General features: G+C 43.3%; 5 protein-coding genes and 1 long non-coding RNA gene across 11 annotated transcripts; 5 read left to right on the top strand and 1 right to left on the bottom strand.

The window, feature by feature from the left end:
• Positions 1-1,663: 1,663 nt before the first annotated feature.
• LOC103975578 (formin-like protein 5) lies at positions 1,664-10,531 on the top strand. 3 transcript variants are annotated; one of them, XR_010484577.1, is made up of 9 exons: positions 1,664-2,759; positions 4,359-4,512; positions 4,591-5,082; positions 5,157-5,862; positions 5,937-6,133; positions 6,918-7,153; positions 8,289-9,140; positions 9,363-9,455; positions 10,028-10,531. XR_010484577.1 is itself a non-coding variant. In XM_065096424.1 (8 exons), the coding sequence occupies exons 1-7, from the start codon at positions 2,634-2,636 to the stop codon at positions 9,123-9,125; spliced, it is 2,748 nt and encodes a 915-aa protein (XP_064952496.1). In that variant the 5' UTR covers positions 1,665-2,633; the 3' UTR covers positions 9,126-9,140; positions 10,028-10,531. The 3 variants fall into 3 exon arrangements, 1 of the variants encoding a protein (XP_064952496.1); XR_010484576.1 differs by having other exon boundaries at positions 9,350-9,455; XM_065096424.1 differs by lacking the exon at positions 9,363-9,455 and having other exon boundaries at positions 1,665-2,759.
• Positions 10,532-10,974: 443 nt separating this feature from the next.
• LOC135583440 (pentatricopeptide repeat-containing protein At1g08070, chloroplastic-like) lies at positions 10,975-15,443 on the top strand. Of its 3 annotated transcripts, none has more exons than XM_065096422.1 (2): positions 10,975-12,955; positions 13,855-15,443. In XM_065096422.1, exon 1 carries the CDS (start codon positions 11,070-11,072, stop codon positions 12,900-12,902), a length of 1,833 nt encoding a protein of 610 aa, XP_064952494.1. In that variant the 5' UTR covers positions 10,975-11,069; the 3' UTR covers positions 12,903-12,955; positions 13,855-15,443. The 3 variants fall into 3 exon arrangements, with proteins under 3 accessions (XP_064952494.1, XP_018677910.2, XP_064952493.1); XM_018822365.2 differs by having other exon boundaries at positions 13,813-15,443; XM_065096421.1 differs by having other exon boundaries at positions 10,976-13,110; positions 13,785-15,443.
• LOC135605868 (beta-amylase-like) lies at positions 13,574-16,032 on the bottom strand. The gene is made up of 7 exons (XM_065096423.1): positions 15,927-16,032; positions 15,451-15,849; positions 15,039-15,203; positions 14,697-14,948; positions 14,417-14,626; positions 14,100-14,339; positions 13,574-14,018 (listed from the first exon to the last, which is right to left on the bottom strand). Exons 1-7 carry the CDS (start codon positions 15,990-15,992, stop codon positions 13,851-13,853), a joined length of 1,500 nt encoding a protein of 499 aa, XP_064952495.1. The 5' UTR covers positions 15,993-16,032; the 3' UTR covers positions 13,574-13,850.
• A 578-nt stretch (positions 16,033-16,610) lies between these two features.
• On the top strand, positions 16,611-18,091 carry LOC135605869 (uncharacterized). 2 transcript variants are annotated; one of them, XR_010484574.1, is made up of 3 exons: positions 16,611-17,144; positions 17,273-17,465; positions 17,543-18,091. It is a non-coding gene; the product is annotated as an uncharacterized LOC135605869 (long non-coding RNA). The 2 variants fall into 2 exon arrangements; XR_010484575.1 differs by having other exon boundaries at positions 17,266-17,465.
• A 1,012-nt stretch (positions 18,092-19,103) lies between these two features.
• Positions 19,104-21,794, top strand: LOC135605867 (protein translation factor SUI1 homolog). The gene is made up of 5 exons (XM_065096419.1): positions 19,104-19,243; positions 20,809-20,900; positions 21,048-21,253; positions 21,346-21,399; positions 21,541-21,794. Exons 2-5 carry the CDS (start codon positions 20,864-20,866, stop codon positions 21,583-21,585), a joined length of 342 nt encoding a protein of 113 aa, XP_064952491.1. The 5' UTR covers positions 19,104-19,243; positions 20,809-20,863; the 3' UTR covers positions 21,586-21,794.
• A 1,449-nt stretch (positions 21,795-23,243) lies between these two features.
• On the top strand, positions 23,244-24,979 carry LOC135605866 (thiamine thiazole synthase, chloroplastic-like). The gene is made up of 2 exons (XM_065096418.1): positions 23,244-24,239; positions 24,613-24,979. The coding sequence occupies exons 1-2, from the start codon at positions 23,325-23,327 to the stop codon at positions 24,778-24,780; spliced, it is 1,083 nt and encodes a 360-aa protein (XP_064952490.1). The 5' UTR covers positions 23,244-23,324; the 3' UTR covers positions 24,781-24,979.
• The last annotated feature ends 1,423 nt before the right edge of the window (positions 24,980-26,402 follow it).

Raw genomic sequence — 26,402 nt, 5'->3', positions numbered from 1 at the left:
AGTTATTCTCTTGTGGTTGTTGCTTGGGTTTTGGGCAAGAGATTGAGATTTGTATATTCATTATTCTCATAGTGGATTATCTCTAGTTTGCCCCGTGGTTTTTACCCTTCACATTGAAGGGGTTTTCCACGTATATCTTGGTTTTCCACGTATATCTTGGTGTTCTGTTTGATTGTGTTTCCATTTTATTCCGCTGCGTATTTTGGTCTTCTAGTATTTGTTCCTATACAAAGTTATTCCTGTTTATATCCCCGTTAGTGCTCTCCCTCACTTCCGCGTAGGCGACCGCTCACTACACCGATCTCGGCCTCTCTTTCAAGGTTCCGATCTGTGTCATCCACAAGCCGAACGATCTCTCGAAGCCTACGCTCCAGGCCTTCCGTAATTTCGTCGGATCTGATGACCTTCACCTCGGGTGGCTTCGACTGCCACCGGCCTGATGAGACCTTCTCAGCAGCGCTGGCTTCGGCGAGCCTCGCGGCGGACCACATTGAGGTGGTGGGTCGTGCGTCTCGATTCAGACCCCAAGCAATATGAGCAGAACCGAAGCCGCTAGAGGGGGTCGGAAGCGGGGTACAGGGGCGGGGGCACCATCGGGGTCGAGATGGGGCGCTCAGCGTCAGAACTGGCGGAGGGTGTTATCCGGGAGACGAGGGGAGCAGGAGTCGTCGAACGGCTTTCGCTCGTCCTCATCGAAGTGACGGCCGATGTGCGGCGCGTGAGGGAGGAAAGCGGAGGCCGCGCCTGTCCGGTCCGGGGCGGGGGAGGGAGCGGTCGTAGTGGTCGGGCTCGCTGGGTCGATCGGACGGCCAGAGGCTGAAGAGGAAGAACGGGAGACAGATTAGGGTGGTTCCAATGACTGTGAAAAGAGAGTAAAGGGGAGAATATCGTACTGAGGAGAGGGAAGAAGTGTGTAGCGAGCGGTACGTCAGGGCGAAAGCAGGAGCGGACGAGAGGTGAGGAGGGGAAGGGGATGGATCCGCCATGGAAGTCCATGTGCGTAATCGTCGTCGCCTTCGTCTTCGACATCTTCTTCTCCGTGCTTCCTGCCTCCTTTTGCTCGTTTCTCTGTCCTGCGTGTGGTCTTCAAACAGAAGCAGAGGTGGGAGGGTGTGACGGATGATCTCTTTCCTAATGATGCTGGACGGTGACGATGAGGTGATGGAGCACGAGAGATAGGGGGGTCCCACGCTTTTGATGGGCTTTAAACGCGAAGGTTGGCGATTTTTAACGGGTCGTTTTGTTATTTTTTATTTCCTTCTCATTTCTTTCGAATTAAATTTAAATATCCTGCTTGCCTTTTTTTCCTTTTTTTTATAACGCTCCAAAGAAAATTTATGATAATTTTTTTCCTTTTTTTCTTTTGGTATTTTATTATTTGGCTTTGAGCTTATGGTAAATTTATGATCTTAAATGGTTAATAACTATTTTTTATTTAATGTGTCTTTTTTTTTTTTTTTAAGTGTATAAAATATTGTTTTTTTCCTTTTATAATATAATACATTCTCTAAGAAGTGGATAATTAGAATGAAGATGAGTTGTCATCAATACAATGGAGAGAAAAGGAAAATAAGTCATATTTTGTTGTCTATTGTTTGTGATCATATGCATGTAATATAAACGAGTTGTCATGTGTCAACTGTTGGCATTCCGTTCTCTCTAAGGAGGTTTCCATGTGGGAGAAGAGTCTCGATTTTGCCAACAAAAGCCACGCCATTTCAATTCCCCTCTCACGCGGCTTCCCCCCGCTTTGGTCGCCTTCGGCCCTCCTCCCTCCTCCCTCCTCCCGAAGTCCACAGGCGACATTTAGGAGGAAGAGATTGTTATCCGCGAGCTTCCGTTTCCGTTCATCGTTTCCGATCCCAAAGGAGCTCCCTTTCCCCTTCGTCAGCTGCCATTAGGACATAATTTTCTTCCTCCGAGGCCGCTTGTTTGGGACATCAGCTCGTTTGTGTCGATTTACTCGAAAGGGGAGGGCATCGTGGGCGATTCGAGGTTCCTCTTGGCGACGTTGGGGCTTTTCTCTTACGTAACTCGTTCTTTGGCATGATTTGCTCCATCTCCTGGCACGATGCTCGTGGCATTCATCCTGTTTGGCAACTCAAAGGCGGTGATCTTTGGCGCGATTTGATCCGTTTCTTGGTTTCTCGGAGAGAAAAGTAGACATTTTTTAGCATTATAATTCGGAGGTCCGAGTCTGTTTTATTATTTCAACAAGGGAAAGGATCGATTTTTGAGCATCCTCTGGATTCTCAGCAACGCGTTGAGGCACGTGTAGTCCCCAGGCGCGGGTCTTGGTTTGCACCTTTCGTTAAGGTGGCTGCTTTCCGATTTTAGCTTTCTGGAATTCATCTGGTCAAGGAGCAATAGGTCGCAAAAAATTGAAGGATTTTTCGCCTTTTCCGCTTCTGCTGATTCTTGTCGTCGAAGATAAGCATTTTCTTTCAGGAAACCTCATCTGGGCTCTTGGTTCTGGAGATAAAGAAAAAGATGCCACTGTTTTCTTATTTCTGAGCGAGGAAAAAAGTGCAACGTTTTGAGCTAATTCCCATGATGTTTTGGGAGGTGATTGGGATAACATATTTATGACATGAGAAGATTAGTCTTTGCCTCTAACATCTGTCAGAGAGATTATGGCTATAAGCAGGAAAGCTTCGGCCGTTGCATGTATGGTCTTGTTTTCCGTTCTCGTGACAAAAGTTTGGCCGGGAAGACAGAGCCAATTCTTCAATTTGGCTGATTCTTTTGTTCCCAATATGGTGAGAAGGATGATTTGTTGTAGTCTTGATCTCTCTTTCTTCCGGATTGTGACTGGAATTATATCCCATAACTAGGTTATACAAATACGCTTTTCTACTGAGTAGACTAGCACAACTGGCTTTAATGGAATTTTAGCTTGATTTGTTTGGAAAACTCTTTTTGGATGATTCATCATACTTTCTAATCTTCACTGCAATACAACTGGAGGGGTGCACAATTTTTCCATCGAGTTAATTTCTTGATTTGGACTCTCTTCAAATTCAATGCATCATATTCTGTTGCATAAAATGGTAATTAGTTGAAAGAAAATTTTGCAAACAGGGTAAGAATTAGTCAGATGAGATGAAGTATGCATCTGCAATCGATAATCAAATGTCAATATGACTAGTAGATACGAAATGTTGGTGCACAGCTGTAGGTTTTAGATTTATGCCTTGGCATTTCCCACATTTTAGTTCATTGAAGAAATCTAGAATCTTCTTGTTCAAACATAAGCTTCCAAGTTTTCACAATAAATGTAATCTGCTGCAGAGATTTGTCATTCCTGTGTCAATTTTGTTATGTAAAACTATTGCTCCATGTTTTTCGGTTGTTGTGACATAGGTCAAACATACCAAACAATCTTCAGGATTCCAAATTACTGATGTCAATTCGTAATAATGTTGCAAATGTTAACATTTGTTGCCTAAATTCTGTTAAAGTTATTGATTTCTTGTCCCTCTAAACAGTGAAGTGCAGTACCTTTGTGCTTTCATCTCTTTGGCTAAAGAGTATGGGCTGCAAGCATCACTTATCGTTTTATCCTGCTCTCTGGAAAGAAAAACCAAAGTTACTTGATATCAGCACTGAACAAAAAGAAAAGAGAGAACAAGCAAAACTGCTAATTGTGGACTACAAATTATTAATAGATATTATGGATAACCATGAAATCAATGCTGAAACTGACTGCTAGATCTTCTTTTGTACTTTGCAAAAGTTCACCTGGCACTAGCAAATATCAAGTTTATTGAGTCCCCTAACTTGTCTCCTCTCTCTCAATATTTGGTTTCTTTCTTTATTACTTAAAGCTTCTTCCTATTGATCTTTTTATGTCATCTATTCATGATTCACATCTTTAGCTATTTTAATTCATAAAAAATATCGTTATATTTTTCATGTGTCTGTCCTTGTGAGGCATGGCAAAAATGAACACACAGGCATCATTTACATTGAGTATAAATGCCAACAGCATTCAAAGTTGTGTACAAGTTATGAACTTTGGCGGTATGATGCAAAAAGGTGTAGATATTTTGCCCCTAAACATCCTTTCTATATGTCAAAATAATTGCCTATGTGAACATGATTTCTGTTAGAACATCAGAATTCAAATGAAAACTTTTACTTTGTGCTTGAACTTACAAAAACAAATTATATTTACTTAAAATTGCACAATCCATCCATGTCAATGCATATTAACATGTGTACTTGTCCTATTATTTTCTGCCATTTTAGATGCTTCATCAATTTAGATACCATTTTAGATTTTAACATCTGTATCATGACTACGATCGCATGGTATAAATCCAAAATAAGCTGCTGATGAGATGCAAAATTTACAGGTGGAAAAGATGTTGCTTGATTGTGGTCTACATCCAAAAGATGTAAAAGAAATTATGAAAAAATTAGACTTCTCCCTTTTGGACGACATGATCAAAGATTCCAGACAAAACCAAGTAAAAGTGGGGTTGCTTGCAAAAGACAATGAAGAAAAAGGTGTGGCTGCACTATCTTCACGTCTCAAGTATTTCTTACTTATATGTTTGGGTAAACATATTCATCTTGCTCATACAGGAGAGAAGAACTCTATGAGAAATTGGTACTATAATCTTGAACCATTAATCAGACGTTATCCCGCTTCAAGGAGGAATCTGGCTGATCACCCTACACCAACCATGGTCCCTACCCATGCACCACCAACGTTTTGTTCCCCTGCTTATGCTTCAGCTTCATTTCCATATGTTTCATCTGGCCCTTCTAAGTCTAGTCCAGCACCTCCCTCTATCCTAAGACCTGCACGTACACTAACCCATGCTTCCAGTAAATTTGTTCCACCAGCTTTCGATGAAATGAGCCCAGATGAAACTGCAGATTTTTTAGCTAAGGAGCAAGAGGAAACCAACAAAACAATTGCTGTTGCAGTTGCTTTAAGCGTAGCAGGAACCTCTTTTGTTGCAGCAATTCTGTTTATTCTATATATTAATTGCCGTAGAAAAAAAGTTTACTCAAGTAATGACTTGAAGGATGACAAGCCACTCCTAAGTTTGAGTTTGAGTGACTTCTCTGGTATGAAAAGTTTATATACTTGTTCCTTTATGTATGAGTATTACTTCAGAGACTGATCGTGAATGTGTTTCCAGATTCTTCACAAAACTCTGGCATAGCAACTTCGAGTGAGAAGAATAAGTCAGGAGTTTTGTCTCTCAAATCCGAATCAATCCAAGTTGGTGATGCTTCACCCTTGAGTGTTGGCTCAGCTGAGGTTCCATCATCCAAATTACACTCTGGACATTTAAGTTCATCTATGGAGCTATCTGGTGCACCAACCAATGGACCAGCAGAAAAGCCCACTTCCAAACCTCCACCTCCGCCTCCGCCTCCTCCTCCACCTTCACCTCTACCTCGATCACCACCTTCACCTCCATCTCCATCTTCACCTCCACCTCCACCTCCACCTCCATCTCCATCTCCATCTCCATCTCCATCTTCATCACCATCTCCTCCTCCACTTCCACCTCCACGATCTCCACAACCTCCACCACCACCACCTGTAATGGCTCCTCCAGTTCCAAAGGCTGTTCCTTCGGCTCCTGTTCCACCCCCTCCCCCATCCATCAAAAGACCTGGTGGTCCCCCTCCACCTCCACCAAAAGCTGCTTCTGTTCCTCGTGCACCAAAAATAAACCTGGGTCCATCAAAAGTGCCTCCGCCATCCCCTCTTGGGCCCCAACATTCTGTATCAGATGGTGCACCAAAAACAAAGCTCAAACCATTATTTTGGGATAAAGTTCTTGCAAACCCTGATCAATCTATGGTGTGGAATCAGATTAAGTCGGGTTCATTCCAGTAAGCTCTCCAGTGTCTCATCTTTTGGATCTTCTCCATAGTCTTATGTTGAACATAATAACTTCTGTCTATAGGTTTGATGAGGAGATGATTGAAAGTCTTTTTGGTTACAATTCTGCTAATAAACCCAAAAATTGTGGGAAGGGCTTATCATCAAAGGTTCCTGTTGAATATGTTCGGATTCTTGATGCCAAGAAGTCCCAAAATTTGGCTATTTCATTAAAGGCACTGAATGTGAAAATAGAAGGAGTTCGTGATGCTCTTATGGAAGGTAGGTTTTTTTCATTATATTCCAAAACTATTGTGAGAAAGATTCTATTAGAAGTTAGAAAAAGAATACTTTGGTGAATTTTTCATGACAACTCAAACTGTTCAATTTAGTTTCTTTCTGGATCAGTTCCTTTACATATATGTTGTTGGTGGTGGCACCTAATTTATGTTCATCCTTATGAGACAATTATGCTCCCTGATTCACAATGTGGAAATTGAACAATTGGCAGAATATATGATTTTGATACTTAACGTTTCAACTTGTATTACCCTATTACTTGCTACGGAATATTGGATAATATACATAAAAAAGAAAATGATGAAAAAAAGGATTTCTTTTGTGTACTCACAAGTAGAAAATTTAAGGAAACTCTTGTCTATAATGCTTTTTTATGTGTCTTGTCCTGATGATTTGCCAAATCTTAGAATCCAGTTGTTCCTTTTTCTTTTTTTGGTAAGAAAGCTCCTCTTAATGCAAATCATTATACATGCCGTGGTCTCCTGATTCTGTTTGTTGCCGTTACATACTAAATTATTTTGTCTACTTTCTTTTGAGTCTCAATATATATCCTTTAGCTTGTAGCTATGTTTAATTTGTGTGTTGTAATACTTGATTGATTTTTCTGAACAAGGAAAAAAGCTTCCAGTGGAGTTACTACAAGTGTTGTTTCTGTTACATACTAAATTATCTTGTCTACTCTCTTTTGGGTCTCAATATATATCCTTTAAGTTGTAGCTATGTATAATTTGTGTGTTGTAATAATTGATTGATTTTTCTGAAAAAGGAAAAAAGCTTCCAGTGGAGTTACTACAAACATTGATAAAGATGGCTCCTACAACTGATGAAGAGCTGAAGCTTCGATTGTATACTGGTGATCATTCTGAACTTGGCTTAGCAGAAAGGTTTTTGAAGGCATTATTGGATATTCCGTTTGCTTTTCAAAGACTAGAAGCACTTCTTTTCATGGCTTCCATGCCAGAAGAAGTTTCAACTGCCACGGAATCGTTTTCTACACTAGAGGTAAGATCTGGTCCAGCATTTAATTTTTCAATCATGACTTGTTGTGTTTTTCAGTTCTAACCATACAACTAGTTCAGTATTGCATTTCAACATCTACTTATTAAACTGTAGTTTAGAGCAAAGAGAAAAGGTTAAATATCGAGAAATCAAAACATTTACAAACATCTAATATGGGTTAATAGAGAAGCATTTTGACTAGGACAATTTTCTTTTATTTGAACTTTTTTCTTTATTGTCCTGTGATGAGTGGGAAGGTCAATGTGTAGAAAGTGAATGTATCTATGGTTGTACTCATGTTGGTCATAGACATTTTGATGCTTCCAGAACATGTGTTAGGACCCTTCAATGCATGCTTGGGGAAAAAGGATAACTCACCTAAAACATGGTGGACAATCCATTCACTAGCATTTTACTTTATCTATGCGGACCATGAAAAACTACATTATCTATGAAATTATGCATGTGCAGTATACATGTGGGATACAAGTAGATCAATTTTAAAGTTTCTGAGCATATGTTGTACACTGGCAAGACTAATGTAATTTAATACTATGATTTACTCTGGATGTGAATGATGTCCATAACATTATCCATCCATAACTGGATCCCTTAAGTTATATATCATGATAATCACAGGTCGTCCAAATTGTACAAATTTGTTTCTTGTGTGTTATTATATATTTATAGCAATACATGAACATTATGTTTTCTCTTTCCAATTGCCATGTATGCCACATGGCATTTCATATTTTTCCAAAATTTTGTGTGTTGACATGTCAGTGCAGTGGGTTTTCTTTCCCAATGCCTGTATTCATAGCAAAGCTAAAGTTTAAAATCCCTGTCAGTTTTTCATGGATTTTTCTTGTCAGCAAAGGAAGGTGGCAACCAAGATAATTTGAGAGGATATGAAACAGTACTTCTTCTATGTGCAGTGCTCTATGTTCTCTTTTCATCAGTGAGGTTCATAATCATCAAAAAACTTGAAAGATGTTTTTATCAAGGCACCGTATGTATGGGGACATTGCCGTTCTCATATTTGATATGACTGACCATAGGAAGTAAAGCTTTTCCAGTACCAGTTCCACTAACATGGATATCTCTAAATTATTTTCTTTTTACGCATTATTCTTATCAGGTGGCCTGTGAAGAACTAAAAAGTAGCCGTCTGTTCTTGAAGCTATTAGAAGCTGTCCTTAAAACTGGCAATCGCATGAATGATGGTACCTTCCGTGGGGGAGCACAAGCATTCAAGCTTGATACACTCCTGAAGTTGTCTGATGTTAAAGGAGCCGATGGGAAGACAACATTATTGCATTTTGTTGTTCAAGAGATAATTCGATCTGAAGGTGTGCGTGCTGTACGAATAGCCAGGGAACGAAGTGGGAGCGTCTCTAGCCTGAACTCTGATGATCTTAGCGATGATTCACTCCATGAATCTGAAGACTACTTCCGAAAACTTGGTCTTAAAATTGTTTCAGGTCTTGGAGATGAACTTCAAAATGTCAAGAAAGCAGCATCTTTGGATGCTGATGCCTTGACAACTTTGGTGGCACAGCTTAACCACAGGTCGGTGAGGACAAAGGAATTCCTAAATACAAGCATGAAAAGTCATGAGGAGGAAAGTGGGTTTCATCACATACTCAAGAGTTTCATGGAGCAAGCTGAAACTGGAATCAGTTTCTTATTAGGTGAAGAAAAGAGACTAAGATTATTGGTAAAGAAAACCACAGACTTTTTCCATGGAAATGCTGGGAAGGATGAGGGCTTGCGATTGTTTGTAATTGTACGGGACTTTCTTGTGATGTTAGATAAGGCCTGCAAAGAGGTGAGAGAAGCACCAAGAAAAGTTAAACAAGCACCCAGAAATAGAGAAACATCATCACCACTACCCGTGCCAGATCCAAAGCAGCTACTTTTTCCGGCGATAAGGGATCGGCGGGTCGATAGTTCTAGTTCGGATGATGAGAGCTGACTTTGGTTGGAACAGGTATTGTTGCAATTTCGCTAATTGGCTAATATTTCTCCTTATTTACTAGTCCATGGGGATGCCTTCTTACTATTCTGCACAATATGGACCACATCCCAGAGGATTTACTAGACATCATTATACTAAAATATACAAGTAAACCTTCGTGCTATGCTAAGATTCCTCCTTTGAATCTTTTCTGGTGACTATGATCTAAGTTACAAAGACAGTCTCTGCATGCAGGGGTTTGGTTTTATTCATCAATCCTGGGTTTTGTTGGAGTTTGATCGTTGAGCCAGTCCTCGGATCTGGCTAAAGTACATATTCTGTGAACAGGTTGTGTATTCTTTGTCAACGAAACTTTTTCAGTAGCAGAGAGAAATAACTCTTAGACACAGTAACATAGGGGACAACAATTTGCTATGAAACTTCAAAAATATTAATTAGATGTATCTTCTAGTGCACACCTATTTGATCATCACATCTTCACCTCACTTGCAGCAATAGAGTTTACTTTATTTCTTATTTCTAGTAAAGAATGAAGAACTAAGCCACAATGATTCTGTCGAAACATGAAACCTGACTTGATATCTCACTAATAAGCAACTGTTTACTTGCAACTCAGTTTGATTCCATCACATCTTCAAAAGAAATGCAACATTTTTATATTCTAATCGAAGAAATTTATACAATCTTTTTTCTTTTTGGAGTGAGAAAGCTGTACTATATGGAAAAGTAGTCAATGATTCCAACTTGCCTTTTATTTGCAGTTGCCACAAAGCTATCATTTTGCAAATTGTGTTTCTGTAGCAGTACAAAATGTTATGGATTTATCTTATGTATCTGTTGCAGATGTCAGTTCTGTTCATTGCAGGCTTGTTCTGATTTTTCTGGTGGTGTTGCCACAGGACTCATAAGGTGCTGAAAACTACTACTCGAGAGGCCCATTGGTGATCGGCTCGCCGTTGAGCATGGTTTAATGATCTGAATCTGATCGATTATGCTCTGGGAATCACAGACTTGAAAGCCTGGTTCTCAGAAGCTCGAACAACCACATCTGCACCTGATGCCCGCGCCACCGACCAAGGCTGCATCATAGAATCATCCGATGCTTTCAACACATCTGGATTCAGGTCCTCGCCACTTGCATCAGGAAGTTAGACTAGTTTTGTTATACTAGCAGATCGTGCCTAGTGAACAGCTTTAGAACAATAAATTTTGAATCATAAGTTAATTCTTTCATTATACATTGATCTCTTGGAAGTAAAAGATGGGAGCAGTTCATGCCTTGTTTCCTCGTTGGCGACAGCTTTGGTCTATAAACTATGAATTTGTACATGCTACTCAAACTGTATATGGACAATTAGACTACAATTACTGTGATTACTAGATCAAAGAACATCATTTCAGTATACTGAAACAATAAACTCAAAGTTACTCTCTGCTATTAGATTAAGATCTTTAAAGTTTTTTGATGGCTAGATTAAATGAGTCTGAATCTTGTATCAATTTTTTTTGTTGTAGTGTTTAATTAAAAATATTTGTGAAATTCCGATTCATCGTTTCGATCTACATCATATGTTTAGATTTCATTAACATGTTAAATCTAAATCTATTTTCTCATAAAAGGATATTAAAGTATATGTATTAAGTTCTTTATTTGAGATTTATGGTCTATCAGGTTGACTTTCGGTTTCAAAATCGACGATTCTAATTTGTCTGTCATCCATTCCAATTCAGAAATCATCAATTTTAATTATCAAAAAATAGAAATTATAATCGAACTGTTCGGATTTAGTTTCGAAATCGATGAAGTATCGAACGGAGTCGGTTTTTGGTTCGAATCTACCTCTGTGAGGGCTACAATCGGTGATCGTGTACTCCGTCATCCTTTCGTCATCAAAGAGCAGCGTATTTGCCTTCGAGCGACTCCCATTCTCACACGGTCTCATGAATGCTTGTGTTCCTCACAACTCCACCAAGTCTTTGAGCAGACTCCTGCAGCTGTCGACCCTCACCCCTCTCCGTATACATAGCTCGGATTGTCATTCGGTGGCTGGAGGAGCAGCCAGCGAACCCCTCGCCTCCCTCCAATGTGGGCGGCTCTTGCAGTCACTGACCAACTCCAGGTCGTTGGGCCAAGGCCGACGGCTCCACGCCCACATGGTCGCCTCCGGCGTCCTCCTCGACAACACCTACCTCAGCACCAAGCTCTGCGCTATGTACTCCGCCTGCGGCTGCGTGCGCGAAGCCCGGGTCATCTTCGACGGAATCGTCCTCAAGAGCTCGTTCCTGTGGAACGTGATGATCCGGGGCTGCGCCTGCGGTGGGTCGCCGCTCGAGTCGCTTCTCTTGTACCGTGAGATGTTGAAGTTTGGCAGAAGGTCGGATAACTTCACGTACCCGTTTGTGCTGATGGCATGCGGTGATCTATGCCTTGTTGAGGTCGGAAGAAGGGTGCATTCTGAAATAATTGTTTGTGGGTATGAGTCCGACGTCTTCGTGGCCAATTCTCTTCTGTCGATGTATTCCAAGTTCGGACAGATGGAGATCGCTCAGAAGTTGTTCGACGGAATGCCGGTTAAAGATTTAACTTCTTGGAACACGATGATTTCAGGTTATGCAAGGAATAATGATCCGGCGACGTCTCTGTCGCTCTTTGCTGATAGGCCTCTCACCGGAAGTCGGCTGGATGAGGCGAGTCTTCTGGGTGTACTGCCTGCTTGTGCAGATTTGATGGCCCTGAAGCAAGGGATGGAGATTCATGCCTGCATTCTTCGTAGTGGCATGGAAATCAATGGTTTTTTGGTTAATGCTCTGATCGATGTCTATGCCAACTCCAAATTCATCGTAGGTGCCTGGCGTTTGTTCAAGAACATGTGCAGGAAAGATACTGTCTCATGGAACTCCATGATTTCTGGTTATGCTAGACATGGTGACGCTGCTGAAAGCCTGAGTCTTTTTCGTCGAATGAACTTAGAGGGCGTAGTCCCTGATGCAGTAACTCTTATAGCAGTGCTCGGAGCATGTGATCGGGTCGGAGCCATGCGATTTGGAACAAGCCTTCATGCTTATCTCATTGGAAAAGGGTTCGAAAACAGGGTGACTGTGGGGACTGCACTTGTAGACATGTACGCCAAGTGTGGTAGCCTGGAGTGTTCTCGTCAAGTTTTCGACGAAATGCCAGTGAAAAATTTTGTTTCCTGGAGCGCAATGATTTCAGGGTATGGACTCCATGGAAGGGGAAGGGAGGCACTTGCTTGCTTTGATGAGATGAAGGCAAAGGGTATCAGACCAGATGAGATCACCTTCGCATCGGCTTTGTCAGCATGTGGTCACACAGGACTGGTCCGCGAGGGTAGGGAGATCTTCTACCAAATGTCAAAGGCGTACTGCTTGAAGCCTAAGGTTGATCACTATTCCTGTGTGGTGGATATTCTTGGAAGGGCTGGGGACTTGGAAGGAGCATACAAATTCATCATGAACATGGATGCAAAGCTGATAGCTGATGTTTGGGTAGCACTTCTTTCTGCTTGCAGGATTCATCACAATGTTGAGCTGGCTGAGATTGCTGCTAGGAATATTATCAGTCTAAAACCTGAACACATTGGTCCTTATGTCACCCTCTCTAGTTTGTATGCTGCCGATAAAAGGTGGAGTGATGTAGAAAGGATCAGAGGTTTGGCAAGACTAAATGGACTGAAGAAACCACCAGGTTGCAGCTTTGTTGAGTCAGATATCATGATCTACAGGTCTCTAGTAGGGGACAATTCACATCCTTAACCCAAGCACACATATCAAGTTACATGAATCAAGACAACTGCTGAAAGAAGCTGGTATGTCCCAGATACCAGATATGTTTGCTATATACCAGTTACTTGGAAGTTGGAACCACTACTTGCATGATGAAGAACATCTGTGTTTCTGGTGATTCACATTTCACGATGCTACAGAACTAATTTCCTAACTTCCAAAGAAATTATTATAAGAGGTACCTGTCAATTTCAACATTTCAACAATTGCTCTTCATCCAGTGGTGATAATTAGTGAGTTTCTTTATGATACACAATTCACAAAGCTCCAAATGATACGTAAACATTTATGCCAACCCCTTCAAATTCTTATTAGAAGTTTATGTTATCAGTTTACACTATAGAAACTTACTGTTGCTACCATGCATCTTTTGTTGGCTTCATTGTTTTGATGTTATAAAAATCTTTGTTACCAAACCCTGGAAATTGTCTTGTACTCTGACTTGGCTGTTATCTTAATTAGGAAAACTTAGAAGAATGTCATGTACCTCTTTCAAATTAGTTTATTCTCCAAATTGTAAGTGACAACCTTCAAATAATCTGTATACCAATTAGTTCTTTTTGGTTTGGTCTACTTTATCATCTTTTTTCATATTCATGAAAGTAGTGGGCAACAACACAAAAATATATGACAAGAAAAGCTGCAGAATCTTGTAAGAGAGTCTCACATCACAAAGTAAATATCAGGGTCCTAATTAACATCATTTTAGAGATGCTAAACCAACATAAAGTTCCTGAAACTTTATTCTTGATAGCATTTTTCTAGTAGTCTCACGCATACATTATCTCACACAACATGGAATAATTAATGTCACAAGCTCTTACTTATTGTAGTTCACAAACTCATAACTAGGTTGATGTTCGTCACGGATCCACTGCAGGAAGGATCTTATTTATCTTATCTTCTTGATTGCTCGACCTAGGAGGTCTCGGAGGTCTCATCACTGAACATATCAGTGACTGGATCAAATGGATATGGCTCCAAAGGCTCTGTTGCTTCAAGGATCTTCTCGATCGGTATCTCTGGCTTCGATCTTTTCATAGGTGTGATGGGCTTGAAGAAATTCTGTGAATCCGGGCAATAATCCTGAAACAAACAACAGTGGGTTTATGATACAAGACACGCGAAGAACGTGCATCTGACTCCAGGAGAAGAACCTCAAATTACCTGATCAGCATGCATTTTCTTCACGAACAATTTAAATATCGCCCAGTTTTCGCTCTCCAGCAGAACATCCGAGAGTCGGAGATACGTCAATGCAGAAATCCTCACTTTGGGAGGGCCGTTCGGATTGATCCCATTCGGCCTCGCGTTCCTCAGCATTACATTGTATGCTGCCGTGTCATACCGATTCAGTGCATTCTCGCAGGCTACTTCGATCCCCTCCCTCCACGCCGCACTCAGCACCTGGCAATATCTCTCGGGTTAGTCCAACTCCTGTGCCCTGTTGCAGTCTGCAAGGAATGTTACGCTTCGTAGCTTACCTGCTGCACGAGCTCCTCAGGCCGACTCTTGGCTTCTTCGGGTTGCTCGGAGTCTCTCATCTCGACGCAGGTAAAGTTCAGAATGGCATCGTGCCTCGTCAGCTGCCGTGCAATGGTTCTGTAGCCATCTCGCACCTTCAAGTTGTAGTAGCCCGCGGTGAGCTCTGCTGCATGGCTAGCGTCTTTGTACCACCAGTGAACACCAGACACCTGATATGGATTCGTACAGCATCGGGTATCACTCGAAACAACGGCGAGATCTTCAGTCATGGACACATACTTTGATGGCAAGCTTCAGTTTGCATCCGAGGAAAGCCTGGTTGGCCCGATCAAGGATCTGGTCTGCGTGCTTCAGCAACTTGTTGGAGTACCAAGTCAGGAAGAACTTCCCCTTCTCTGTGAGGTACGTCCCGTTCTCTGCAAAGAACTTTGTCTTCTCGGGGGTGTCATTGTACTCACCTGCATCATCTGGCAACTTCCAATCAGGATGCCCTGCCTCGGCTACAGCTTGACGGAAATCTGCCGTGACATACTTGTCGTAGCACGGCAACATCATTTTTTGTCGAGGTCGATGCAGAAAAAAGGTTCTCTGATATGATTGATGACATTACAGAGAGCGTACCTGAAACTCCCCAATGCCCGGGAAATTCCATCCCTGGACCTGTGGATAGGATGGGTACCTCAATTCTCCGGCAGGGCCGAGGCCTACCTCTATGTCCCTGATGAGACAAGCGTGCAGGAAGTCCGCCATGTTCTCTCTGAAGCTTTTCATGAAGTCGCTGTAGAGCTGTCATGGAAGAAGACCGAAGATTGTGTTACGGATACAGGAACATTCTCAGCGTTCCATTGTTTTCACGTGTACTTTCGATGTTCTTTATCTTAGTGCTGATTAGATCAGAGATGGAGACAGTTTACGTGTTCCCTGGGTTTTGCATGTTCCACGTTCAAGTTCTGCACTTTGCTTGATGCCATCACTTTGGATTGGCACTTTTGTTAGAATGAATGATTAGTGATTAGTGTTGATTAAGTCGAACCTCGACGGCGGTACGCCCGCCAAAGAGCGGCTCGTTATCCACCCCGAGGGAGAGGTACTCCGGATTCCTGGTGCCGCTCCTGTTCGTGTAGAAGATGTCCGGGTTGGCGGCGGCGACGTCGCGCACCCACTGCGGTATGGGGATGTAGACGGCGTCGCCGACGTTGCCGCCGCACTGGTGGAAGGACATGATGGCCCGCAGCTTGAGCCCCTCCTCCTGCACCATCTTGAACAGCTCTCTGTAGGCGCCCCACTCGTAGCTGCTGGGGCCCTTGCTCTCGATGATCCCCCACCAGACATCCACCATGACGCCGTCGACGTCGGCCGCCCTGAGCTGCTTCAGCTGCTCCCGTAGCCCGTCGGGGTCCTCGAAGACGTTCTCGGCGTTGACGACGCCCAGCTATGGGAGCAACAGCTAGGATCAGTCATATGCATGACGATGCCGGATCCATTGTGGAGGGTTGGCGAGGGACTTACAGGGAGCATGACGTAGACGGGGACGTAGTTGGCAAGCAGCGCGTCGTTGGTGGAGGCCAGCGCCATGGCTTGAGGGTGGTGGAAGGCACTCAAGTAGCTTCCTCTTCTTTGGCTGGCTCGCTACGGGGAAGGACGAGTGCATGCCTCTCCTTTTATACTGGCAGAAATGGTCCTATGTATCGGCGCATAGCGTTTCCACGCCACATGATTTAAATTGGTGATCTAATAATTGTCCTCAAGATTTTTCTATTTGTTTTATTTAATTTCTATTTTTCCTGCTTTAGAGAGGTTTATAGTTCTTTTCTTCTGCCGCTTCGTCTTGCCAATCGTCACTGTCGCACGCTTTCTTTCTTTCTTACTTCATGTTATTGGAGCCAAAACAGCAAATTACATCGCAGATAAGCCCTCCGGAGATCCAAACAAAACGTGCCTCATCAGGCACGCATCAGATCTTGACAGGATAGCCAGACATATGCAAGAGTGATTGGATTCTCTGGCAGCATGCTTGTTATCAGGAATGCAACTCTGGCCAGCCCCCAGCTTCTGGCAATGAACCACTACATGGGCGATTTTTGGCAGGATGTCTTTAACTGCAGTGCTGCAATCAATCCACAACTGTGGCAACCACCACCACTCCACCTTCTTCGTAGATCCATCACACAAAGGCAGTATCTGAGTCAGGGATAAGACTCGAGAGTGCACTCAAATCCAGCCCTGTTTCCTCTTGCTATGGCTGATCACAGATGAGAAGAATACTCTGCATCGAACATGATACAATGCATTCACCGAGAAGGCGATCATCTTCCTCTGCGATCTTGGCCGGGATGCAGCCCTTCCAGAAACGATGAACACGTGCAGACACAATGAGAGGAGAAGTGAACCGACAGGGAGTGAGAGGATTTGTGCTCGTGATGAACAGGGAGGCTGTGTGTGCGTGCCGTGATTCACCTAGCGAAGGGCCCGCCGCAGATTCTCCATCACGGAGAGCCACGGAGAAATCAAAATTGAGATATGGACAGGGCAAACATGATCGGGAACGATCGATACTTGCGGATGATGGAGCGACGACACGTAGGTCTCGTCCACTGGCTGCTAGTATAAACACGTTGCATCAGTCCCTGCCGTTCTCTGCGCTCCATTCTTCTGCCGGTGCGAGGAAGAGAGCTTTGCTGTCGCGGCTTCATAGTCGGGATGTGATTAGTCTTATACTGCAAAAAGGTAAAAATTAAAATTGATTTATAAGGATCTGATTGATATATTATTATCGATTTTAATTTAAATATTTTGATAGATCAGATATTTTATTAGATCGTGACAATCATAAAAGTGCTGTCTGAAGTTTGCAGCTACTGTCCGAAGTTTGGGATTGATTCAGCTCAAGCCCATGAGGATCACAGAGAAATATCATTACAGCTACTGTCCAAAATTTGGGATTGATGATCAACCCGCTTTCTGTCAAGCTGCCAATTCAGGCGTCTTGGTCCTTTCCTCCTCCTGATAGGGTTGATGCTGAATTTAGAGCAAGTTAGAAGTTCGAATGTGAGTATTGTCGAGACAGATTTCTTGTAACATCAGATCAAATCGTCACAGTCATAATAGTTCCTGTGTGCGCGTAGGAAACAACGGTACTCGAAGCACCACAGAGCTCGGATTTGAAAGCATGCGAGTCTCCGACGTTGATGAGAAGAGAGAGGGGTCGACAGAGAAAAAGGACGAGGGGAGTATGGAAGCATGGCGGAAGACGACGAGGCGTCAGTATGTGTCACTCTTTGTCCGATCTCGTAGTGGAGTCGGGCGACCGTCGGACGCCTCCCTGGCTCGGGTCTGCTTCACGACCGGGAAGGAGCCGCCCATCCCTTTCCGAGGAGAAACTGATGTGATGCTGCCATGGACGCCCACGTGAACTCACGGGACTCGCGCTGCTGTGCACAGGCCCCATTTGAGCATGGCCAACTATTGTTCTTAGCTGATGGCAGTACGCCGCAGAAGAAATCTTAGATTCCATACAATCTGATGGTAACATCCACCACCAGTACCTCTGCTCCTGTGAGAGAAGGGAGAAGGATGAGTTTGAGATTGAACCAAGTGTGGGAGATCAATTAGTAGAATGGGTGGAGAAGACAAAAATAAAGATGTTGACTAATAAAGTATAGTTATTGCATTGTGACTTTTGATGGTGATCAGTTCGTGCTAATATGTAATTCGAAGAATCTGACATGAGAATGTCTGAATGTCATGTCATGTCACTTTGCAAATAAACACTACGTGTCAAATCTAAATAAATGGGATAAATTCTCAAAAAAAATTCTAAGCTTTTATTTTTTTTAAAAAAAAATTCTGATTTATTCGTATAAAATATTTATTATTTTCTAAAAGATAAGGTCATTTATCTCCGTCATTTATTCGTTATTATTATATTTGTAAGTTTCACCATCGTGGAGTCAACACATCACGAAAGAATGTCACATATGCCAAGCGCTAACGAAAGCCCCAATCACCTATTGATTATAATCGTCATTGCCCAACAATCTCTCTCACCATCAATCAATCTCATATCTCTATCTAGGAGAAAGTTCAGGAGCAATGATACATTATCAAATTCACAAAAGGATAGACGAACAGGTGATGATATAAAATTATGACATAAAAGAATAAAGATAAAGATAGTGGATGATGGTGTGATCGCAATAGCGAATGTGGACGAAGACTATAGACGTCAAGGATAATTTTATTTTAAAAAAAATAAAAAAAAATAATATTAAAAAAAATATTATATAAAAAAAAGATAACTTTGGTCTTTTTGGGAAATTTATCCAATAAATAAATAAAGAAAATAAGACGTAGGGCGCAAACGAACTGCGTTGGAGGGACGCAAACGTGTGGGGGCCACCGCACATCCCGTGAACGTGATAAAGAAGAAAGTAAAGCAATAACAAAACGGGAATCGGGATTGATTAGGCGATCAGGGCCGTCCAAATCGAGATCACCCGTCCACGTTCCACCAGCTCGGAAAACTTCCACTGCAGAACCCGGACGGCCGTCCGCTAAAGTAGGACGCCATCGGCCCACGATCACGTGACATCCTGCATGTCCATTCCGCTTCGGTATTCGTGAAATCCCATCGATCAAGCCATCTGGCGTAAAAATGAAACGAAAAAGATAGCCTTCCAATACTAATTTAATGCCTCTCGCTCTCTCTTTCTCCCTCTATAAATATTAAAGAAGAGCGGTCGAGCGCATCAGCCACAAATCCTCTCCCTCTTCTTCTTCGCCTATCTGTGATCGCTGCGAGAGGCGTACATCTCGTCCTCAGCGCGGTAACAAAAAAGGATCCTTTTTCCCTTCCTTTGTACAACAAGATCTGTTGCTTCATGCGCTTTATTGATTATTTTGGCTTGCTTCTGTTGATCGGGAAGTTAAGACCTCCGGTTTTCTTTCGTGGCATCTGTTATGTTGGATCTGCTGCTTGATGGGCTTCCATGTTGTCCAAGGATGCAAGGGGGGGGGGGTAATGGTTTGGGGTGGGGGGAATTACCGGTTCCAAGTGTTAGAATCTTGACCTAAGGACAAATAGTTTTGGTCCCGTTTTCTCCTTTCCTTTCTTAGCATTTACCTGGACAAAACGAAATTGGAAAAAAGAAAATGTTTTTTCCTGCTATTTATACCATGTTGCACCTGAAACAGTTTGTCGATGTGCTGTCGATCAGAAAATTAGAAAAAAGAATATACTTTTTGATGCGGTCGATCTGCTCTACATCCCATCACTTTGATCCTTTTGTTTTTGTTTTTATCGAGTGATTATTGGTGCATTTAAGCTGTGCCCTAATTATCTCGGTTGATGAAGGATGTATGTCGATCAATCGAGCAGTCAGGCTGTTGTTCCTTCATGATCAAATCTCCAATATGATAAGTCGAATCTGACTTGATGGTATTAAGATCAGGGGTTATGGTGGTACCTTTCGTACTTTTGTGTTTTTCCCTAAAAAAGATGGTTTGTCTCCCTAAAAAGGTGAAAAATAGTCTTGTCTTCAGATTTCAACCAAGATCAAGTGAAAAATTCATCAATTCTCAAGGAACTAAATGATTTTTATTAAAGAAATGGACATGGTAATCATTTATATTCTCTCCTTTAGCAATTTAGAACTGTCGCACAAACCATTGATTCCAACTTTTTGAGGTATGGCTGAATGATTCTTGTCCAACCTTTAAGCTTTTCTGACAAATGACAAACCACTTCATGACATAGTTAGCTCATAGTCATGTGGTAAACACATTTTCATGTATATCATCCCCTTCCCAGATGGGTTAACTTTGTTTATTGCTTAATGTTTTGTGCAACTGATCTCGGTTCATTTTTCCATGCAACTGTTTATGTGATTTTGTCATCCCTGCCAAGGTGCTATTGTTGATTTTCCTTGGGAAGTATGGTTAAATTTTGTATATACTATATCTTCTTTGATGACGCTCGTCATTTGATTGCCCCAATAAAAAAATATGAGCTAAATGACACATCAAGAGATCTTCTGAAATATAACTGTGGTAATTTGTTGTTGCTATCAATTAGTTTCCATCCGATTTTTTCATCCTGTTCTTGATCAAGTACTTTTGCCTCTGATTATTTGTAAAGCATGTTGGACATCTAAGTGCATGTTATTTAATGTGGCCTTGATATCGATGTACTTAGGTTTTCACTTATTATTATCCTCTTTCAGGAAATAATGATTTTCTTTCTTGAAGAAATAAACCTGATCTTTTATGAGTTTTTTTCATGTCTTACCAATGTGCCTTGCTACATAGCTGAGCAATTGTCATATTGAATTATTGTCTCGATCTCAGCTGAATGCTAACAGTGTCCATATTGTGTGGTTTAAATTTGATGCAGCTCTAGAAGCCAGTGAACCTTTGTTCAGTCTTTCCCTTCGGTAGTTCCAGTGTTCATGTCTGATCTTGACGTTCAGATCCCAACTACTTTTGGTATGTTCGCAAAATCCCATTCCATGCAATTTTGTACAGTTATACCTGGTTGTGTGTTTGCTTGGAGTGTTTCAACAGCTTAACGTTAGAGAAGCTTACGTCTACCTGGAATTCATTATTTTGGTAATTCCGTCTCTTTTGCTTTAGATCCATTTGCTGATGCGAATGCTGATGACTCTGGTGCTGGTGCAAAGGAGTATGTGCACATCCGCATACAGCAGCGGAACGGCAGGAAGAGTCTAACTACAGTGCAGGGATTAAAAAAAGAGTTCAGCTATAACAAGATCTTGAAAGATCTGAAAAGGGAATTCTGCTGTAATGGTACTGTGGTTCAGGACCCAGAGTTGGGGCAGGTATTGCATTATGGTCTTTCTTTTAGCTAGATGCATGCATTTATTGTTGCTAGAATCGGTATTGATCAGTGGAGCCAAATAATTTTTTGTAGGTCATTCAACTTCAAGGTGATCAGCGGAAGAATGTCTCCAATTTCTTGGTTCAGGTGCTTATTTTTCTCCCATCTTATTCTAGATTATTCTTGCTTATATAGTTGTAAATCAGGGAATGTACAAGAATAAACTGTGTTATTTTCTCTCATCTGATGGTGAATGAAGATATCTCTCTCTTGCTTCTCATGGTGCAGGCTGGAATCGTGAAGAAGGAACGTATCAAAATTCATGGTTTTTGAGAAGTTGTTCGTGAGGCTTTCACAGACTTCCATTGAAGATATATGTCCATCATCCAACTAGCTTCTTGTTGCTTGTTTCTGGTCTGTCCCGTGACTGTAGGGGAACCCATTCGCGGATCACATATCTCTTCGAACCTACTTATGTTACGAACATGTGATGTTTGGATGTTTGTGTTGTGAACTTACTTTAATGATTTCTCGTTGGTGTCCGAATGATTTTGTTGGAATTATGTTAATGGTCTTGGAACCTTCATCTTGCCTTGGGGTGGAATGGTCTACATGATCTTTGGATGACTCCTTTTCTTCTTTTTCTTTTCTTTTTTATCTGAATTGCATTAAAAGCAAGTGACATATGTGTAAGAGGTTGTGGAAAGTCCACCAGCTATGTTTAAATGTGACTGATTCTGGCATGAGTTGGCTTTGTCATCAGCAAGACATCAGTTGGAACACTAGTTACATATCTCAAAGCCTCTAGGATCATTTGATAAGGTAATGATTGTGGTATATGCTCTTTTTCTGAGCATTTTTTGTGACCCTTATCTGTTTCTGATACACCATCAATCTTGCATCATCTATTAGACCTGTATCTTCTTAGTGTCTCAGGATATCTTGTATGAAGATATATCAACTTTGCAAGCATCTTGTCTTCCAAAATGAAATGATGTGGTGGTATGCATGGAATTCCAGTCATCAACTCAATTCTTACAGCCAAAATTTGCTTTTATTTTCTTGTGATTGCCAGAAAATTAAAAAAAAAAGAAAAAAACTAGTCACAAAAAATGTGTGAAAGCCTCACCTTGTGATCTCATTCTGCAGTGTTTAGACATGCTTTACAAGAGGCAAGAAGATTATACCTGTACCGGACAATCCTAATGACTAGGATGGAATTCCCATCATGATATGATTCATGAATCTGCTTCTGTTAGCAGGCAATGCTAATTCGTAAAATGATAAGTAAAAAAATTAGTCTTTGTGTATGCCAGATTCTAACATTTTCTTGTTTAAGAACTGTTGAGGATGAGAGATTTTTCTTAGAATTTGTAGCTGCAATGCTAGGAACCATTCTGATATCAACTCCCAGCAGCCATCACCTCCAGGTCATCAGTTGCAGAATGGGGGTCGGTCCACTTCATTATTTTGCTCTTCCGGACTGCCATCAGATAGAATGCTTCTTCCATATTTAAAAAAAAAAAGAGAGAGAGAGAAAGAAAAGATCGGGAGGATCACAACACCATATGCTGTGGGCCAAAATCTGAGGAAGAGATCAAAGATGGTTGAGCTGAGAGTGGTAGTCTTCTTGCCAAAGCAAGACGTCACACCCAAAAGAGAGGAGCAATGCTTCCGTCTGCATCGAATCGTCTCTTTTTCCTCTGCAGTGACCGCCTGTGCCAAAGGAGCCAATGGTGGCTTCAAGTCGATAAGAGCTCAGCCCAATGATCAGCATTTCATGTTCGATAGTATTTGGGTGTCACGTTCGACCAAGATTAACATATAATGTCTCTATGTTCTCTTTTGATGTGTGCCTAATGCTGTCTAATGTTACAAGAATAAGGTCTCTAGATGCAAAACATGAGGGTTAAAGGGACTATTGTGCAAAATAGCCTCCAGCTAGATATTTTCACGCACAACTACCCCCATTTATAGCCCTCACTCGCCCAACTCTCGTCTTCCCACCGCGTTCTTATCCTCCTTAAACCTCTCCAAGACCCCCAACTCAAACCCTTCCCCAGCTCCCTCCGATGGCCGCATCCATGGCGACTTCCTTCCTCCTCTCCAACCCCAAGTCCCTCTTCGCCGGCAACCACCACCTCCGCTCCTCATTCAGTGGCCTCCGCCTGGCGGCTACCCCCCTCCCACCCCACTCGGGCAGCGGCAAGGCCGCCCTGTCCGTCACCTCCGCCTTGGCCGCCCCCAAGTATGACCTCGGCTCCTTCTCCTTCAAGCCCATCCAGGAGTCCATCGTCTCCCGGGAGATGACCCGCCGCTACATGACCGACATGATCAGCTATGCGGATACGGACGTGGTGGTCATCGGCGCCGGCTCTGCGGGGCTGTCCTGCGCATACGAGATCTCCAAGGACCCGTCCGTACGCGTGGCCATCGTGGAGCAGTCCGTCTCCCCAGGAGGCGGCGCGTGGCTCGGCGGCCAGCTCTTCTCCGCCATGGTCGTCCGCAAGCCCGCCCACCTCTTCCTCGACGAGCTCGGCGTCCCGTACGACGAGGCCGACAGCTACGTCGTGGTCCGCCACGCTGCACTCTTCACCTCCACCATCTTGAGCCGCCTCATCGCCCGCCCCAACGTCAAGCTCTTCAACGCCGTCGCCGCCGAGGACCTCATCGTCAAGGAAGGGCGCGTCGCCGGCGTGGTGACCAACTGGGCGCTGGTGTCCATGAACCATGACACCCAGTCCTGCATGGACCCCAACGTGATGGAGGCCAAGGTGGTGGTGAGCTCCTGCGGCCACGACGGGCCCTTTGGCGCCACCGGCGTTAAGCGGCTGAAGGGCATCGGGATGATCGACTCGGTGCCCGGGATGAAGGCCCTGGATATGAACGCAGCGGAGGACGCCATCGTCCGACTCACCAGGGAGGTCGTCCCGGGCATGATCGTCACCGGCATGGAGGTCGCCGAGATCGATGGCGCTCCAAGAATGGTATCTATATCCCGTCTTTCTTGGCACCTCTGTTCTTATATCTTTTATCATAAAGATTCAATCTTTACAGCTTATGTTGCACTAAAATTTGTCATTTGTATGATTTTGAGAATTATTTGTCGATTTTAGGGGAAAAACACTCCAAAAAGTTCGGTCTTTCTGAATACTATACTTGCAGATATAACATAAAGCAATATTCTTTGTATTGCTTTCTTCTCTCAGGTTGTTTATGGCAAAAGATTGGATCTTTTTTCTCGCTTATTTACTTCCGAGACAAACAGAGCTCATCGAGAACGATTCGATGAGTCGACATGAATCTTTACAAAGATTTGATCCGTGTGTGGTGGTGGGTTCTGTGTGGTTTTGGTTGCAGGGGCCAACGTTTGGGGCGATGATGATCTCCGGGCAAAAGGCGGCGCATCTGACGCTGAAGGCCCTGGGGCGGCCCAACGCTCTCGACGGCACAACCCGAGCCGAGCCGCTGCACCCAGAGCTCGTGCTGGCCTCGGCAGACGGCGGCGGCGAGACCGTCGATGCTTAAGACTGCCCGCAAGAAGTAGCTTTGCCTTGGAATAAAGATAGGGGCTGTGTACGAGTTTACGGTGATTGGAGAGGATGAGAGGCTCTATGAATGCTGTGGAGAAAGAATCCCTTTTATCTCCTACCTTATCTACGGTCTGTAGTGTCTACTGTTCCATGTAACTTTGGTGTTGTGCTGTAAGAACTCATGGTTTCTCCCCTGTCCCGTCTCCTTCTAACTGGTTTCACGCTGTTCCCCATGATTCGTGGTGATTCTTCTAAGCTGTAAGCTTGCTTTTAGGCTGCCGGTATCGTTCGAAGGTTGAACATGATGTGTGTGTCCTGAGTTGGTACAGTGAACATGTGAAGTCTAGTTAATGATAACTCGATTGTCATATGTTCTTTAGTCCCATCCACAGAAGAAAAAAAGAGGTCCTTTTAACTCACATCATAAGTCTCCATAAATGAAATAAACAAAAATCAATTGTCAACAGTGAGCAAAAATGTAGCCAATTGAGCTCTTCAACCTTCCCAAGTTTTCTTTCTCGAAGAAAGGGGGGAAATAAACGAGCCATACAATAATAATAAGAGTAACTTTTGGTACAGCACAGGAGAAGAATTCCTAATCGCAACACTCGCAAACATTTCCACACTGCCACAGCTTCAACAAAGGAAAATGGAAAGGGCGGATATGTGCATCTACATGACAAGAGAGGAAGAGGAGGCGAAGAAAGGTGAAGAACTGTCTGGGCCGTCAGGCTAGGCAAGGAAAGGAGCTTGGACGACGGTGACGGAGCTGGGCGGGCTGAGGAGCGGCGGGGCAGACGTGGTGGCGGCGGCCGGAACCGGCTGAGGGCGGGCGGGTCGGCAGCCGTCATTGTCGCAGGACCCGCGGGTGTTGCTGCCATGCGACCCGTGGCGGATGAACCCAAAGCCCAGAACGAGGCCCACCACCACCAGCACCGCCACCACGAAGAAGAAGATCCTGGTAGCTTTCCCCACGTAGCAGCACCACATCTCTGCTCCTCTCTCTGCCCAGCAGTACAAATTTTTCTCGAGGCAAAAGAAGAGGAGTGAGAAGGAGATCTACCAGAGTTGGTTCCAAAGAGCGCAAGTGCGGGAGGGGGTGTGGGGGGTTTGGGTGGTTTTACTTGAATGGACACCACAATCCTCGATTACACTCGGAACGTAGTGCTGGAGGAGAGGTGGGTTTCGGAAGGAAGCAGGAGTGACAGGTGCAGATGTCTGCCACTTGCTGTCAAGGGCTCAGAGAGAGAGAGAGAGAGAGACGGAGAGAGAGAGAGATCCATGGGGGCCATCACCATGTTGCTCTGCCCGAGTGGCGTCTGCACGACGTGGTGCAGAGCAAGCTTTTTGCTGTATGCATCTGTCATTTCTCTGCCTCGGAGCGATCACCATGTTTCTCTCAACATGTGACGTCGGCAGGTGTGATGCCGGGCGAGGCAGCTCTTTGCTGTGCTCCTCCGTTGTTACTGTGTCATTGGGCCATCGTCGTCTTGCTCTTCTCACGGGCTTCTTTAGCAGTCGCGGCATGGCTTTTCTCGTAAGAGACGGGTATCTCGCGCACCCTTCCCTCCTCGATATCGTGGAATGCAAATACCCCGTGTTTGTTCTCAGAGAACA

Source organism: Musa acuminata, chromosome BXJ2-2 (assembly GCF_036884655.1).
Source record: "Musa acuminata AAA Group cultivar baxijiao chromosome BXJ2-2, Cavendish_Baxijiao_AAA, whole genome shotgun sequence".
NCBI lineage: Eukaryota > Viridiplantae > Streptophyta > Magnoliopsida > Zingiberales > Musaceae > Musa > Musa acuminata.
Note: the sequence above shows the minus strand (reverse complement) of the source record. Positions and strands in the feature narration are given on the sequence as shown.